The sequence below is a fragment of the Centroberyx gerrardi genome, chromosome 16 (assembly GCF_048128805.1).
Source record: "Centroberyx gerrardi isolate f3 chromosome 16, fCenGer3.hap1.cur.20231027, whole genome shotgun sequence".
NCBI classification, from domain to species: domain Eukaryota; kingdom Metazoa; phylum Chordata; class Actinopteri; order Beryciformes; family Berycidae; genus Centroberyx; species Centroberyx gerrardi.
In genome coordinates, this window is record NC_136012.1 from 7,366,806 (window position 1) to 7,382,620 (window position 15,815).

Here is a 15,815-nt window from a genome sequence, read left to right on the forward strand (position 1 = left end):
TTCATATTGCAAGAGGAGTGCATGCGGAGAAGGGAGGTTACGTGTCTTAAAACCAGGTTAGTGGGCAGGAGAAAAGGGACAGGTTGAGAGAGACCCAGTTATTGGTTTTAGAAGGGAGATGGCACAATAATGTGTGACTGTGAGAGGATCTTGGCAAACCCTTTAAGCACTGCACAGCAAAATGAATAATAATGTTCCATACCCATAAATTCAATTCCGAGAAGCTCTGCCAACGCAGAAAGTTGTCATGGTAAAAGGAAAAAGACAGATAGGGTCAGATATATGGTCCACTTTGGAACATATATGCTATATACTATTTTCATGTACTCTATATGCTGAACCAGGAAATTAGGTAATTAGTGGAATCTCTGTCAGTGGCATCATCGTGATTGACAAGTGTACCGTCCAGTAACAGACAGACAACGCAGACAGCCTTAGCTCTGTGACCCCCAGAAATGACAGGAAAAAAGAGAAACCAAAAGAAATCAAAAGCGAAGGGAGAGAATGAACCAAAGAGAGAAGGAAAGAGAAGCCAGCAGGCAGGAAAGGCATGCGGAGACAGAGACAGACAGACAAAGACAGCAAGACAAAAAGCCACATCACTTACTGCTATATTTACTAGACCTCATTTCTGGAGTAAACAATATTGGACAGAAAAACAAAACAAAAACAGAAACAAGACAAAAGAAAGTAACAAAAAACAAGAAAACAAAAGATAAAAAGCAGTGAGTTACCCTCCAACATAAAAACACAGTACAGTCGATGAGGCTGGCACAGCAAATGGGGGTGGGTGCTGTAACTCGTTTGACTAATGACAATTTCTAATTGTGTGCATTTGTATTGATTACAGCATACCTCCTGTATAGCACTTTGTCCCACTACTGCTGCGTACTGCTATTATAACCTTTCATATGGTTTACAAAGAAATCACCACATTCTCAGTCTCCATGGCTTGCATGCATATAGAGAGGTGCCAGTAAGACAAAAGTCAATCACTGTCAAGTTGGTGCAGTATATCTCCCATCCACCCCAACTTTAACTGGTCTATACTTTGACAGTGCTTTATATGTTTGTACCATTAGACAAGCAGGCAGTAACAAATCAACATGGATTTAAAACGGCAGAAAGTGTTCTTTGAGCTCACTGAAAGAGCTTCGCAATGCAAAATAAAAGCACACTGTCACACAGACAATTTTCAGCATGTAGACAAGAGCTTGATGATGGGGGCAAAAAATAACCAGACATTACGTATGTGATATATTATGATGTAGAACCTGTCCTTGGCGTAAATTTGGCACTTTGACATTATTCAGTGTGGGAACTTCCAAAGCAAGGCAAAGCAAGACAACAAGGCATGGAGTAACAGTGTTTAACCCCTGGAGAAAAGAAGAGGAGGGTGATTCTAATCCCTCCGTTTTATCTTCCTGTGATTGCTTGGCCAGTGACATGAGCATGAACAGCCATTGGAGATAGAAGTAGTCCGTTTTTTGTTAATGTTGAGTAGTAGCGCCAAGCCTACAGAAATCACTGACTGACCCGGGATTCATTGTCTCATTGCTGCCAATCCACATGAAGACCTGACTACTTCTAATCCAATATGTCACAACCCATGCAATCACAGGAGAGTGACCAACATGCCCCACCTATGTGTCTCTATGCTTTAATCCAATACTGCAGTGCTTAGGAGTAAAACAGGAGGTCACCTCTAAAACATCTCAAGCTGCTTTAAGCCGCATGCCATAATGACAGAATTCATTAGATGATCCATGGATGCTCAAAGTCGAAACAAGCAACAGGTTCTCACATTCTCCCCTGTAGGCTTTACACTGACAGCTTTGTTAACGGCACACTCCACTGATATGATCAACCCATTCAAAATTTTGAAATATAATGTAATATTTACAGTAACCCCCCTCTGAAAGTGATTAATCTTCAAAAGTGACAAATGATTACCTCTGCTACTTACAATCTCAATTAATAGGAGGTTCAATAATGCAAAGGGATTGGCAGGAATTGGCAGGAATCAGCCCTCAGATGAATAATCGTGAGTGATGTTTTCAAATGTCATTACCTGAAGACTCTAGTTTTGAGTGTTGAACGCATTCTGACTGAAATCTTATTCTCATTCACTTTCCTGTGCCAAATAATTTGGATTGCAGACATAGCTTCCAGTAATGACCGTCACTTGTTCAAAAAGACGTCAAATGGACTTATGTAGTCCTCCATCTCAAGGCTTCAATTGTCACTCCTGCTCCTACTCCACAAACTGATACGTGAAGCCACTGAACGATTTGTCTCTTCGTTCTAAGGAGTGGCACAGCATACAGCATGAAAATGTAAACTTGTATCAGTATTTTCTATCCCTATCTCTATTAGATTTAATTTTTTGCTGCTAGAAAACTCTGCAGCACCGATGGACCATCTACAAAGAAACGTGACGCTATGAAAGCAAACAACTTTGACTGCGCACGTTGATCGACGCATCAATTCTCCATCTCCTCTGTTTCTTTTTGTGCAGCTCTCTGGGTCAGGCTGCAATAGAAGTATCTAGTGTGCCATGTATTGCATAAAAATAAGAGTTTATAATATGTAATCTAATGTGTAAAAGTAACTTGTGACAACTTTTGTCACAGGTCTCCGTCTCCACTGTTTCTCTTTGTGCAGCTCTCTGGGTCAAGCAATAGAAGTTCCTGCACTGTAAAAGTAGAAGTATCTAGTGTGTCATGTATTGTATAAAAATAAGAGTTTCTAGTGTGCAGTTTTGTGTGTAAAAGTAAACGTATCTTGTGTGTAAAAGTATCTGGAGGAGTTGTTTCTGGTGAGCAGAGGAGCGCCACAGAGGAACCAGGGGAGACAGGGAGAGGGAAGGGGAGGACATGCAAACACACACTCACACACACGTTAACTGACATGAAACATAACAACAGGTATGCACACACACACACAGAAAGACACACACACACACACACACAGTGCTCCCTCCATCCAACCCCTCCAGCGTAGCATGCTGCGTCCCAGTGGGAAGGAGACAGACAGGAGTAAATGGACATACTGTAGAAACCGGCCATGACGGAGTTTTGACAGCGGTCCCCCGTATAGTCATTGGGACACCTGATGGAGGGAAAACAAGACGCAGAGGGGAGGGGAGGGGGAAGGGGGGAAGGTGGAGGAGGTACAGAGGGAGGAGAGGGGGGGAAAAACAGCAGGAGGAAGGAGAGGAGTAGTACACGAAGACAGATAGAAAAGAGGGGAGAGGGAGGGAGGAAGGGGGAGACATAAGAGAGCAGAGAGAATGAGGGATTAGAAACAGAGCACAATCCACCGACTACAGCATGTGACAAAAGGAAAGAGAGAGAGAGAGAGGGAGAGAGAGAGAGATGAACTGCACGCCGTGACATCGCCGCCATCAATATGACATCACCACTGCTACAGCTATGACATCATCACAGTCATGCGGGTCACATGATGGTGACTATCTGCGGGAAGTAGGAGGGGTCAAAGCTCATGGTCGTAAACCCCCCCACCCCTCACACATACATACGCGCGCATACACACACACACACACACACACACAGTTACGATTGTCTCACTATACATGTTAGTACCTTTCTGACTACATTCATTCTCTAACCCGTAACCCAAACCATAAAGGAATACACTAAGTCTTTCGGAAATTGGTTTGTTGGTCAGCTTAACTGTTAAGTGATGAGAACATAGACACCAAAATCATCCATGTGTCCCTGGTAGATCATTGGCTCCGGTGATCCATGCTAACACTTTAGCATACAACATGTTGAGTGATAGTAGGCCACTGGCATTATCCAAAGTAAGAAGACTGACCTTTTAATCATAAAAAGTGTTTTTATTAAATGGCCTGTAGATTAATACATCTAAAAACTCAAGATAGCAGATGTAGCCAGGTTTATTTTTGGAACTATTTAATGTGAACAATCACGTATTCATCCGCTGCAGTGATTTTTAGCTGTACACAGTCTCCCATTGCCCACCACTTTCACTTCCTATGAAAGTAGTCCCTGGTAGTTCAACCAATATGTTATTTTTATATCATATTTCTTGTAAATTTGACCAATCTCCTACACAAAACTGTCAGACTTGATCACATATCATCTATGATTACTTACCATCTAGCTTTAGAGCTGCTGCAAGTTCTCATTTTCTCACTTTTGAGATAATGCTAGTGGCTGCTATCACTCAACACAGTGTATGTTTAAGTGTTAGCATGGAGCACTGGAGCCAATGATCTACCAGGGACACATGGATGATTTTGGTGTCTATGTTCTCATCACTTTACGGGTAAACTGACCAACAATCCAATCTCCCAAACCCTAACCCTTAACCCAAGCCCTGACCAATAAACAAACTCCTTAAAGAAGTACGGATTGGCCAAAATGACCATCTGACTAAAATGCAAAAATGACTCATGAGGGTCGAAAACTCCAACTGGTTTTCACAAGGATAGAAGCACACGAACACACACACACACACACACACACACACACACACACACACACACACACACACACACACCCCTCCACAGTATGTGAGCATGAAAATGGTTGGAATAGGTTTTGGTATTTCTTGGGCATAAATAACGGCAACAGTTTACATGCAGCTGTGAAATGTGGTGTTTTGTTTCTGGATGGGTGGCGAACTGTCAGCGATACCACGGGCTGGATGTGATTCATATTCTGGCACCCGCCATCAAACTCACAACACTGAAACTAACAAGTATACTCCTCACTGCATCACAGTAACTAGAAAATTGAGATTGTATAATACTGCTATACTTACATACCGCAGGGTATTGCATTGGCACGTTGATGCCAAGTATTGATATTTTCATTCTTCTCTAGTCTATTAATTCTTATCAAGTCTATTAATGAAACACCACGCAATCGTCTATCAAATGATGTCCTTGAGGATGAAAAAAGCTTTCGGAAAGAGCGCTTGAAATTCTGAAATGTCTTGAATTGTGTCTTATAATGGGGGTCATGGCTTTTTACCCAGGCGGAATAGATTTTGTCTTTTTATTGCCATAATTGATACTATATCAGCTTTTACTGCAGTCGAATGAAAAAAAGCACGTGATCGTAAATCACAAAATCTGATCGAACTGCAATACCTATTATACATGAATCACAACGTCATGAATCACTATGTTATGATATTATGGGCGTGGCCACACGCCCATAATAATCATATAATATCTGGAGCTTTCTGGCAATTCCCACCCCTAACCATCCTGTATTTACCTAGAAACTAGTATTTAGCCAACACACATTATCCAGTTTAAAATGCAAGCTGTATGTACAGGACCTTCATCTTACCCTCATGCATATACTGTCCATAAAACTCAGTAGATATCCTTTTCTCCTCTTTCTCACCACTAAAGAGACAACTTGCATTTTGAATCAATTACAGCAAAAACCCTCGGAAGAGCCCACTCAGCAATTTCCCATAGAGTTATAAATAGAGCAGAGAGAGAGAGAGAGAGAGAGAGGGGTGGGAGACACTCGGAGCAGGAGCAGGCCTATGCCGGCAGAGCTTTTACTGTATATCATTTCTTTTCTCTTTCCCTCTTCTCTCTCTCTCTCTCTCTCTCTCTCTCTCTCTGCTTCTCATTTCTCCTCTTCTCTCCATCCTCTCTTTATCTGCCCATGCTTTTTTTTTTTTCCTCTGACTGCACTGAACCAGCGCAGGGGAAAAAAGCCAGCGCACCTTTTGTTCCAACCATCTGAATGAAAGAAAAGCCTGTGATTCATTCTGTTGTATCCATTATACAGGCTCTCATCAAATTGAAAGGAAAAAAAACAACCAAAAAAACAAAAAACAGACTGCCATGGACATTATGTTCAGGCATCAATAGTAGCATGATCTCATGTGGTATTTCTAGATTAGATTAGATTAAATGAGCTTTATTGATCCATGGGGGAAAGTGGGTATTTTCGACCTATAGTTGAAAGCACAAGGGTTAATGTTTGCTGCTGGCCGCCAGATTGTAGTTTGCCAACCAACTTCTGGTGCTGTCTAAACCAATCAGGTAAGAGCTAGCTGCGATTGTATAGAGAAAACTATACAATGGGCATAGAGGAACACTCAGTAAGCAAAGTACACCAAGCTTTAACCTACCAACAGCTAGCCAGGGGGGCTGTTTGTATGTGCTGCCCTCCACTATAACCTCCACACCCTGTTTTAGCCAGGGTGCCTTTCTGTATGTGCCGTCCTCCACTTTAACCTACAGACTCCATTTTGCTGTACAGCCCCACTTTCCCCTTCACGAGGAGATTATACATTTACATGGCTGGTACAAAAGAGCTTGCAAATACCAGCCCAGATTTCAGGGATATTAGCGGTTATTGCTGCCTGCCAGTGCCGTACAGTACACTGTTGATTTGCAGTTGCTGTGTGGAATTGTGTGTGTGTGTGTGTGTCTACATTTCTCTGAAGTGAACAAGCAGCACAGACAGTCTACAGACAGCAGTCTTATTTACGCCCTGTTATCCACTGGCCCAAACAGACAGGCCAACAAAGGATGACAAAGCTGAGGAGCTACAGTAGCTCTCTGGCAACTGCTGGTTAGCTGCTGGAGCCTTGCTAGCTTACTGTAGCTGGTCTCAATATTTAGTGTGCATGCATGTACAATCATGTACAGAGGTTGTGCACTCCTGGACTTTGCACATTTTGTTCCCTTTGGTGACTATAACCTGGGTTTGTAGACTTGACTATATGACTATATGCACACAGTCCAACAAAGTTAGAAAACGTTTTCTGCTTGTCAGCACAATGAAATAAAATCCTGATTTATCCTTCAGCAATGACTGGAAGGTGTATCAGATGAGAGAGAGAGAGACACAGAGAAAGAGAGAGAGAGAGAGAAAGAAAGAAAGAAGGGAAGGGGCAGATCTTGAGCAGGGGCAGAGCGATCCAAGGATGGATGTCTAGTAGATGCATCCATCTGTACAGGAAGCATACCAACAAAGCTCTTGATCATCCAAGACGATACACGCCATCTGTTATTCACGCTGTCAGGGGAAGCTTTACATTGTTACACATCTACAAAGTGACCCGGTATGCATGGCAAGTTGGAAGTCCTCAGCTTCCAAGTCAGAAAACACACCTTGAACAGCCACTAGATGTGGACTACTGAGGAGAAAAGACAGAATTTCTGCAGAGCTAAACAATGCACATATTTGATGGAAATTGTAGTCTACATTTTAAAGCACTGTGTTTTGAGTGTGCTATATGCTTACAACTATTTGCATTACTGTAGCAGGGTGTATCACAGAAGTGCAATCTAGCCAGATAACTGCAAGTTTGATGTCATTTTCTACCTCTGTTATCCTAGCACAAGACTTGTGCTGCAGTATTTGCTATTGTGCAGTATTGGCCTTTTATTACAAATCAGATATCAGCCAGTCAATTTCATCCATCTCTGACATGATAGATATGATGCAGCTTGTTTGATTACATATATATCCTATAACTGATTAAAATAATAATCTGTGATCATGCATCATACAAATGTCAGTTTTGCTACTCTCAATTGCTGATTGATTGATTGGTTGAACACAACAGTGATTCAACCTATATCCAGTTCCTGAAATCTTTTCCATTGTCTGTTCTAAACAGCCGGTGTCTAGTAGCTCTTTCCTGGGAAAAATCCTCTGCTGCACAGGAAGTGATGCGTTTAATGTTTCTGGTTTGTTTGGAATACAAGAAGAAGAACTGGGTAGTTAACATGAGCAGCGATAGCCACCATGGCTGAACAGACAAAGAAAAGAGCGCTACCTACAGAAAGTCAAACTGCGTCAACAGAAAATCCAAGGAGAAAGACGTCACAGTACTGGACACACTGTTTGACTGATGGAGACAAAATAAATCAAAAATGGAGAATCTTGCGGATTACCATTTCAATTCTATGCATGAACATGTTCTTTATTATTAGCATTAGTAAATGGCCTTTCCACCATGACAATACAATTCCGGGGGAAACACAGAATACTCGTCATTCCTTTTCGCATAAAAACGGATACTGAACATCAGCGCAAAATATCGGCTATCTGGAGTTCTGATCCACAAACCCAGATGTGTCAAACCCTAGTAGCCTCTCCCAATCTGCGTCACGAATACAAAGAAGCTCAGAGTGATGGCGTCAATACTCAGAAACTTCCGCTCAGGATCCAACTTGCCATGCATGCAGGGTGACATACTGTACACAGGGGAGGCATTTCATTATCGCACACCTACAGAGTGACAAAGGACGAGTGCCAACACTTCCCTACCGCTCCTTCCCTCTCCTCCCTCACTAACGCTCGTCTCCTGCCAGCAGTTGCCTCGGAGGAGACGGGGGAATGGAGGGAGGAGAGGAGATAGGATGAGAACATGAGAAAACTGAAACATCCTCTTCGCGTCATTAGAAGTGAGTTCTCAATTTGATAATGGCATTGTGTCAATAGATGACCTGTGTGAGAAGCTTTAGTTTAAATTGTCATCCGCTCTCAGGTTAGCTAAGATTATATTTCTTATGAATAGATATTGTAAAAGTTGGATTTTTCTCCTTGTTGATGGGACAATCTTCTCACATCTGAGAAGCATGTGCTTGCAGAAGCGTTGTTTTCAAGCAGCTTCTCTTGTCTGCTCCCTTATTGGGACAAAAGAGCAACATGGTGACACAAACAGTCACAGAGAAAGAGGAGGAGGTAGTCTTTTCTCTTCTTGGGCGTACTACTTGGAGGACAAATAAGGAAGAGAATGTCTGAGCAGTGTTATAACTTATGAGCAGTGTGGGTCTGTGACATGTCACCCATGGGAGACAGGGTGCAGCGGTAGCCTACAGGTTAGAAACATGGGGACTGGATAGTTGCTGGTTCAAATCCCTCAACCAGCTGGGGGAAGTGAACCTGTACCACTGTCACCTCTCTCATCAAATAAAGGCTAAAGGCTCAAATAAAGGCTAAACCACTCCTATTCACTGTATGTGCATATGTCATATCACGGATGTATATTATCCTCTTTATATATTGCTATGTCTTATACAGAACGTCTGGAATCATAGGGATAAGTTATACACATTTCTTCTTGTTGCACTTGTTTTCCCTGCACACGCCAGTTGTCAGTATGTCTGGGCTGTCTAAGGTGCCAAGTTTCCTTTTCTCTAAATGTAGCCGTGGGTTTGAATCCCACTTCCGACACGCAGTTTTGACTCGTTCACTCGTTTAGTTATTGTCATCTTTCCAATTCTGAGCGAAAGTAAAGAGAACATGCTCCTGGATTGTTGAGGTGCCAGCCGCAGCAAAACACAACCAAAATAACAAGAAGTCACCACACGCTCACAGATTTGACGGAAATAATATTGCTGGCCAAAATGAAGTGAAAAATGTGAACCTTGTTAGCAAATTTTCCATGTCCTAACACGCTACTATTTAACAACACATGCCAAAATTTGTACTCATTTTTACATTTTCTCATATTCCCTCCTCTCCTGTTCCCCTTTCAGAGCAAGTGGCAACAGTGGGGACAAACTCTTCCTCCTCTCCCTCTTCCTCCTCAGCTTTCTGCACTCCAATAACAGAGGGGATGGAGGGGATGGTGGAGGTGATGGAGGTGTCCTGGTCCTCTACAATGTAACACAGGCAAGCATCCAGCTCTTCTGAGTCACTTTCCATGTTTGTTACGGTCCACCCCCACACACTTCTGAACCCGCCCCGACATTCTGTTTCCAGTTTAAATCCGTCGAATTATCGAAAGCAAGACGCTCTCAAAAACGCCGTTTGTCTTTAACACGGCGAATTAGAATATCATTCTGCGCCGAGGCTACAAGCGCGCGGCGGCTCCTCGTTATTTATGTTCCCAATTCTGTCTCGTCTCCTCCTCGTTCTTTGCTCTAGGCGGTGGCACCCGTAGGCGAAGCGTTTCGCGGTTGCAAAACTAACAGAGTGACCAACAATCTGGATGATGGAGACAGCAGCTAATAGTGAGTGGCCAGGTGGAAGGGGGACAGAGGGGGAGTGGGGGGGGGGGTTACAACCAGGGAACAGAAGACAAGGTAGCGCACTGACCAGCAACACAGTGACCGAGACCAGAGAGAGAGAGAGAGAGAGAGAGGGAGGGTGGAGGGGGGATGGATGGCAGATCGAGCGCAGACTTACTTGCAGGACAGCTGGTTAATACCGTGTATGAAGTAACAGTCTCCTCCGTTGACGCAGTAGGCCTTCTCCGAGTCGTTGCAGCGCCTCGCGTGACTCACGCCCGGAGACGGGGTGGTGGTGGTCACTGGAGTCAGACAGACAGACAGATAGACAGATAGATAGAGAGATAGATAGATAGATAGATAGATAGATACATGGGAGGAGATGGGATTCATTTGAAATGTTGGTTAATTAATGATTTCTTGTTACATGCTTTGGGAATATTGTTTTAAACTGTCATGCCAACAAAGCACATTGAATTGAAAAAATGGAATTGATAGATAGACAGATAGATAGATAGATAGATAGATAGGTAGATAGATAGACAGATAGATAGACAGACAGATAGATAGGTAGATGTGTCACTGCTCACAGATCTGGACGCTGATTATGCTCGTGGCGTTCTCTTGTCCTAGTGAGTTCTCAGCCACACAAGTGTAGTTGCCAGAATCTTCCACGCGGACACGACTGATCTGCACCTTCGAGTTTTTCCTTCAGGGAGACAGAGAGAGAGAGAGAGAGAGAGAGAGAGAGAGAGAGCGGGAGGGAGGGATAGAGAGAGAGAGAGAGAGAGACATACAGAGCAGATAAAAACACTGTCAGATATTGCTGTGTTGCTCTTCAAAACAGCAGAAGACTCATCTCTGACTGGACAAGAAATTTAATTCTTTGTTCCGTCCCAGATCAGCAAGAAATGACTGGCAGTTAAATAGAAGTGTCCATAGCAGTTGGCCAGCAAGGATAATGGACAATATTAAGTTCAAACTACAAACAGACTAGGCCCTTCTCATTACAGGATTACAGTAATCTGATTACCAAAAATGGTATTGTAATCCATTAGAATCAGGTAACTGTATAAAACACAAAAAGCAGAGTACAGATACTTAAAAATAGGTGATTACTCAGAAACTGAAGGGAAAACGACATTCAGACACAAACTTACTACTGCACAACTAGAAATAAGGGTTGTCACTCACTGATAGAGCAATTCATAACTTGGAAATAACTGTTTGATGGCATGATATGATTCAATATGCGTTATGAGGTTCACGATTCAATACAACCACGATACGATGTAATAAATAAAAGTTCAGTGACAACAAAGTATGACTGTTCAGAATTATGTTTATTTCTGAGCCACAAATCTTTCTAGCGATGCCATTGGCTGCTAGAATGTAAACAACAATTTAAAAATGTCATTACAAAGTGCAAATAATATAATTTGGATGGAGAGCTTGTGAAACTGTGATGGTCAAGCGTCTCATTTGTGATTACAACAGCAGAATGAAATGGAGCTATATATCGCCATCAATTTTTCTGCCTCACGATACGTATTGTCACATTTTTGTATCGTGATATATTGAATTTCGAAATATCGTCCCATCCCTAGTAAACGGGGATCTTTATCGGTATCGGGTAATCAGTAATATGTATGTGCATGATGTAATCAGTGATCTGTCTGGGTTTGTTTGGTGGATTAATGAAGAAGATCTCCAGTGCGACAGACTCACTTGTTGGTCTTTATCTTGAGGTCTCTGCCTTTCTGAAGCTCGTGTCCATCTTTGTACCAGCGGAAGGAAGGGCCGGGATTCCCCGACGCCTCGCACTTCAAGTACAGCTTGTCCCCTTCCATCAGAGACTGGCCTCGCATCGGCCGCAGCTTAGGAGCAGAGGCTGGAGAGGGAGAGAGAGAGAGAGAGAGAGCGAGAGAGGGAGAGGGAGCGAGAAAGAGAGAGAGAGAAAGAGAAAGTGGAGGAGGGGAGGGGAGAAAGAAAATCAAAGCTTGCATTATTGAAATTAACTAAAGACATTCAATTAATCTATCCATTTAATTGTGTGTGCGTGTGTGTGTGTGTGTGTGTGTGTGTGTGTGTGTGTGTGTGTGTGGCAGTAGAAGATCTGTTAGTGAAGGTTCAGATGTCGAGGTCACAACCTGAGACGGCGGGTCAGAAGAAATGGTTGAGGAATAGAGGAAAATCAATGGTATGTGACACACACACACACACACACACACGCACACACACACACGCACACATGCACACACATACACACACAACCCCGGAAAAGCACTTGAGTAAGGTCTGAATCCTGAAAAGCGAAGGGAAAACTGAAAGCTTTTAGAAAAAAAAAATCTTTCCTCAGAAACTCTCTGCGGTAGATTTTCACTATGGAGAAATGTCGGTGTGTTTGTATGTGTGTGTGTGTGTGTGTGTGTGCATGTTTGTGTGTGTGTGTGTGTGTGCACGCGCATGTGCTTCAACAGTCTCAGGAGAGTTTCACTCTCTCTCTCTTCTCTCCTTAAAAACTACAACAGACTGCATCACTGACACCAGCGCAGGCAACACAGGCACACAGAGAAGCTAAAGCAAAGAGACAACTCAGCACCGTCTAGTACCACTTAAACACACACACACACACACACACACACACACGCTGCAACGAAGCACACAACATGGGATTTTACACAAATGCTCACGTATGTCTGTGCTCACAAACGTGGGCATAAAACACACGGACCTGGGTGCACACGCGCAGACAAACACACACACACACACACACACACAGTGTTCCAGTGATAGGACACGCTTGATCAACTGCAAGGCAACTGTTCTATAGGCCTACAGCTCCTCACAGCACTGCTGCATCCTTCCATTAACTCTTTCTTCATATACTGTAGATGTAGAGTTTCATGCAATAATATCATGCATGGCCCTTAATAAATAAACCAATTACATTCTACATATAGCTGCTTTCACTTCAACTGAAGGATTACATGCTTCTCTATGGGTTGAGGAAATTCTCTTGGGTTTATCAAAGCCTTTCAAAATAAACTCAAAAATGCATGCTGATCAAGCTAAAATACTGTTTTTGTTAGTTTCTGAAAAGTTTTGGAGATATGAGGTTTTTACCAACGATGATATAAAGAGTGGAATATTATTTCAGTGTGACTCTGAAGTCGAGTAACAGAATTTAAGCTATGAAAAGTAGGGCTAACTCCTATTAAAAAGTATCACCAAAACCCCACGTGCTTTTTAAATAATGTAACATGATATTTTGTGTTATGTCTAGTCATCACACAGAACTTAAAGAGATTGTTGAGGGTTTTATAGTAAGAAGTGCTGGGTTTTGAGATATTGGAAGCAGACGGTGTTTGCATTTGTTTACAATGCAAGTGGAACTGAATGGGGCAAAAAAACAAACACAAACTCGATGGAGCTAAAAAGCCAAAATTCCATGAAGTACCAACCGAACAGCTTCATGTTACATAAGCAGGATTTAAGTATGATTTCTACAGACGCAGGAGTAATGCTTAGTCACAGCCATGTCCTTAAATCCAGGTCTCACATTTTGTTTTGTCTCAGCCTCTGACCTAACCTGTCTCAGTTTTGGATATTTTAGTGATGCGCCTCATATTTCCACCCCAGACCAATTATCTCAAAATCACAAGACGCTCTCTCTCGCCATGGCTCTTGCCTTATAATGTGTTATGCTGAAGAATAACACTGTCACTGTCATCAAAACTTTTTTTTAAATATTTTTTTTGTTATTTTTTAATTGAGACTTGCCTCGGTCTACAGTTTAGACTAGACCTGCTGTTGATTTGACCTTGATTTGTCCTAGACTTGACTGATGCAGACAAATGCCTTTTTTGTGTTTGCGTCATATGGGAAGAAGCGAAAGAACGGGATGACATCTCAACTTGGAGGCGTGCATGTGTTTAACTCGTTGGAACGCCCACATCCAAAATCATTTTTATTTATGAATGTAAAATCAACCATAAGCAAACTGCAGCAGACATTACTCGCTTTTTGTAAGTAGAGTTGACTATATAAGTGAGAGAAATGGGAGCCCACAAAAAAATTCCACATATCCTACTCGTAATTATCACTAGGAGGTTGACATGAATGGCTTTTCCCAGTCGGCAGGTTGTATTTACGAAAAATCGGGCATGACATGAACGCAGCATTAACTCTACCAGCCTCAGCTTTTAGGCCCTCACTCTTGTAGCAGTGATGGTAGCCTGAAGACTGGAGAAGTGTGCTAATGACTGGAAGGTTGTTGGTTTGAATACCCAGACTAGCTGGGAAAAGATTGATGGGTGGATGTGAATGAGTAACCTTCTCTCAACAGCTACCGTTAAGCTGAAAAAGACAGTGAGCTCAGTCAACTTTCTGTGGGTAAATGAAGGTTGAAACAGCGATGGGATACCAAGCTTCTTCTTCAAGTTTGTAAAAAAAAATACAGAAGTCAGAATTCACCAGGTTACAGTGCTCTTAACTCTGGTCATGACAAATCGTTTTTCATAGGACGGAGAGCAGCCTGCTCACTGTTTTCGTCCTGCGTTTGGTTGTGGATATTTGGTGAGGAGACAATGAGGAAATCATGTGCGCTATAATCGAATAACAATGTGCAATATGTGGCAAAGGGATGAGATTGCACTGTAGGAGAGGCTATTTTTGGGCAATTCCAGCAGTACGGATTTGACATTTAGACTCAATGACAAAATACCTCTGGGAATAATAATCTTTATTTGTGTAGCACTTCTCAAAAGCAAGACACAAAGTGCTTCACAGTCAGTAAATACATTAGAAATAATGTAACAGTAAATTAACTAGAAAATGCAGACAAGAGGAAATAAAAAATCAGAGCACTTGGACACAAATAACACAGGAGGGGCAATTACAGAAAAAGTCTAAACAAAAGACAGATTGAACAGACTGATTTTGAAACAACTTTTAACATGACCAAGGAGTTGATTGAAATATGTGTGGGGGAAGGGAGTGGGGTTAAAGTTCAAATGAAATTGAGTTTGTCCCAGATTGGAATATTCTTCTGAAATGGACTGCGTCAGATCTGAGCCAAAGCCTGGCAGAACTCACATAAGAGTAGAGGGTAAGAGGGAGAGAGGGAAAGACCAGTGTTTAGTCACAGTCGATCCTTCTGCCAGTCTGCCAAGCAGTCGCTCCAAACTATAACAAGTGTTCACTTCTATCACAGTCGCGGGCCCAGTACATGAGTTATCATTCATCAATTATCAATCTAAAATTCTGAGTCTTCAGATACTTTTATACTGTCAGATATCACCCATCTGTGATGTCCAATGCAATCCAGGAGTTATTTTGTGATGAAGTGTCATAATTTACTTTTTTGGTGTACCCACTTTCCCTCAACTTGTCTAGTCTACTTCTAATCCAGTTTGCGATTTCCTACATTTCCCAGAATGCCTTTCTACAACCTCCGGAGAACGGGCGTGAACTTGTTGTATTTAGCTGTGGGTTATTAGTGAATTAGTTTGGCCAGTTATCCACAGGAAAAAGAAAGATTGACCACCAAACAACACAATTTTTAGGGTGGATTTTCTTTTAACAACTCATTACGTCTTGTATTCAGACTTAAAATAATATATTTTTTCTTAAAACAAGTGAAAAATTCCGCCAATTGTTTCTGATAATTCGACTTGTTTCAAATGCAGTTTCACTTTCTACAAAATTCTACAGAATAAGGCAAATCACTCCTCTAGTATTCAAAGAAACCCTTGAAACAAGTTGATTTGCATTGAAAATAAGTGAAATGATCTGACTCCACTGGAACATTTTGACTTATTGT

At 42.1% G+C, this 15,815-nt stretch overlaps 1 protein-coding gene across 1 annotated transcript in view; it reads right to left on the reverse strand.

Annotated features, from left to right (window-relative positions):
* nrg2b (neuregulin 2b) overlaps positions 1-15,815 on the reverse strand; it is a 38,155-nt gene that overhangs the window by 7,903 nt on the left and 14,437 nt on the right. Inside the window, exons 2-6 of the mRNA XM_071927186.2 lie at positions 11,720-11,882; positions 10,582-10,700; positions 10,170-10,293; positions 3,053-3,111; positions 203-226 (exon numbers count right to left, since the gene is read on the reverse strand). Coding sequence (XP_071783287.1) covers positions 203-226; positions 3,053-3,111; positions 10,170-10,293; positions 10,582-10,700; positions 11,720-11,882 — 489 coding nt within the window. The remainder of the gene's footprint in view (positions 1-202; positions 227-3,052; positions 3,112-10,169; positions 10,294-10,581; positions 10,701-11,719; positions 11,883-15,815) is intronic.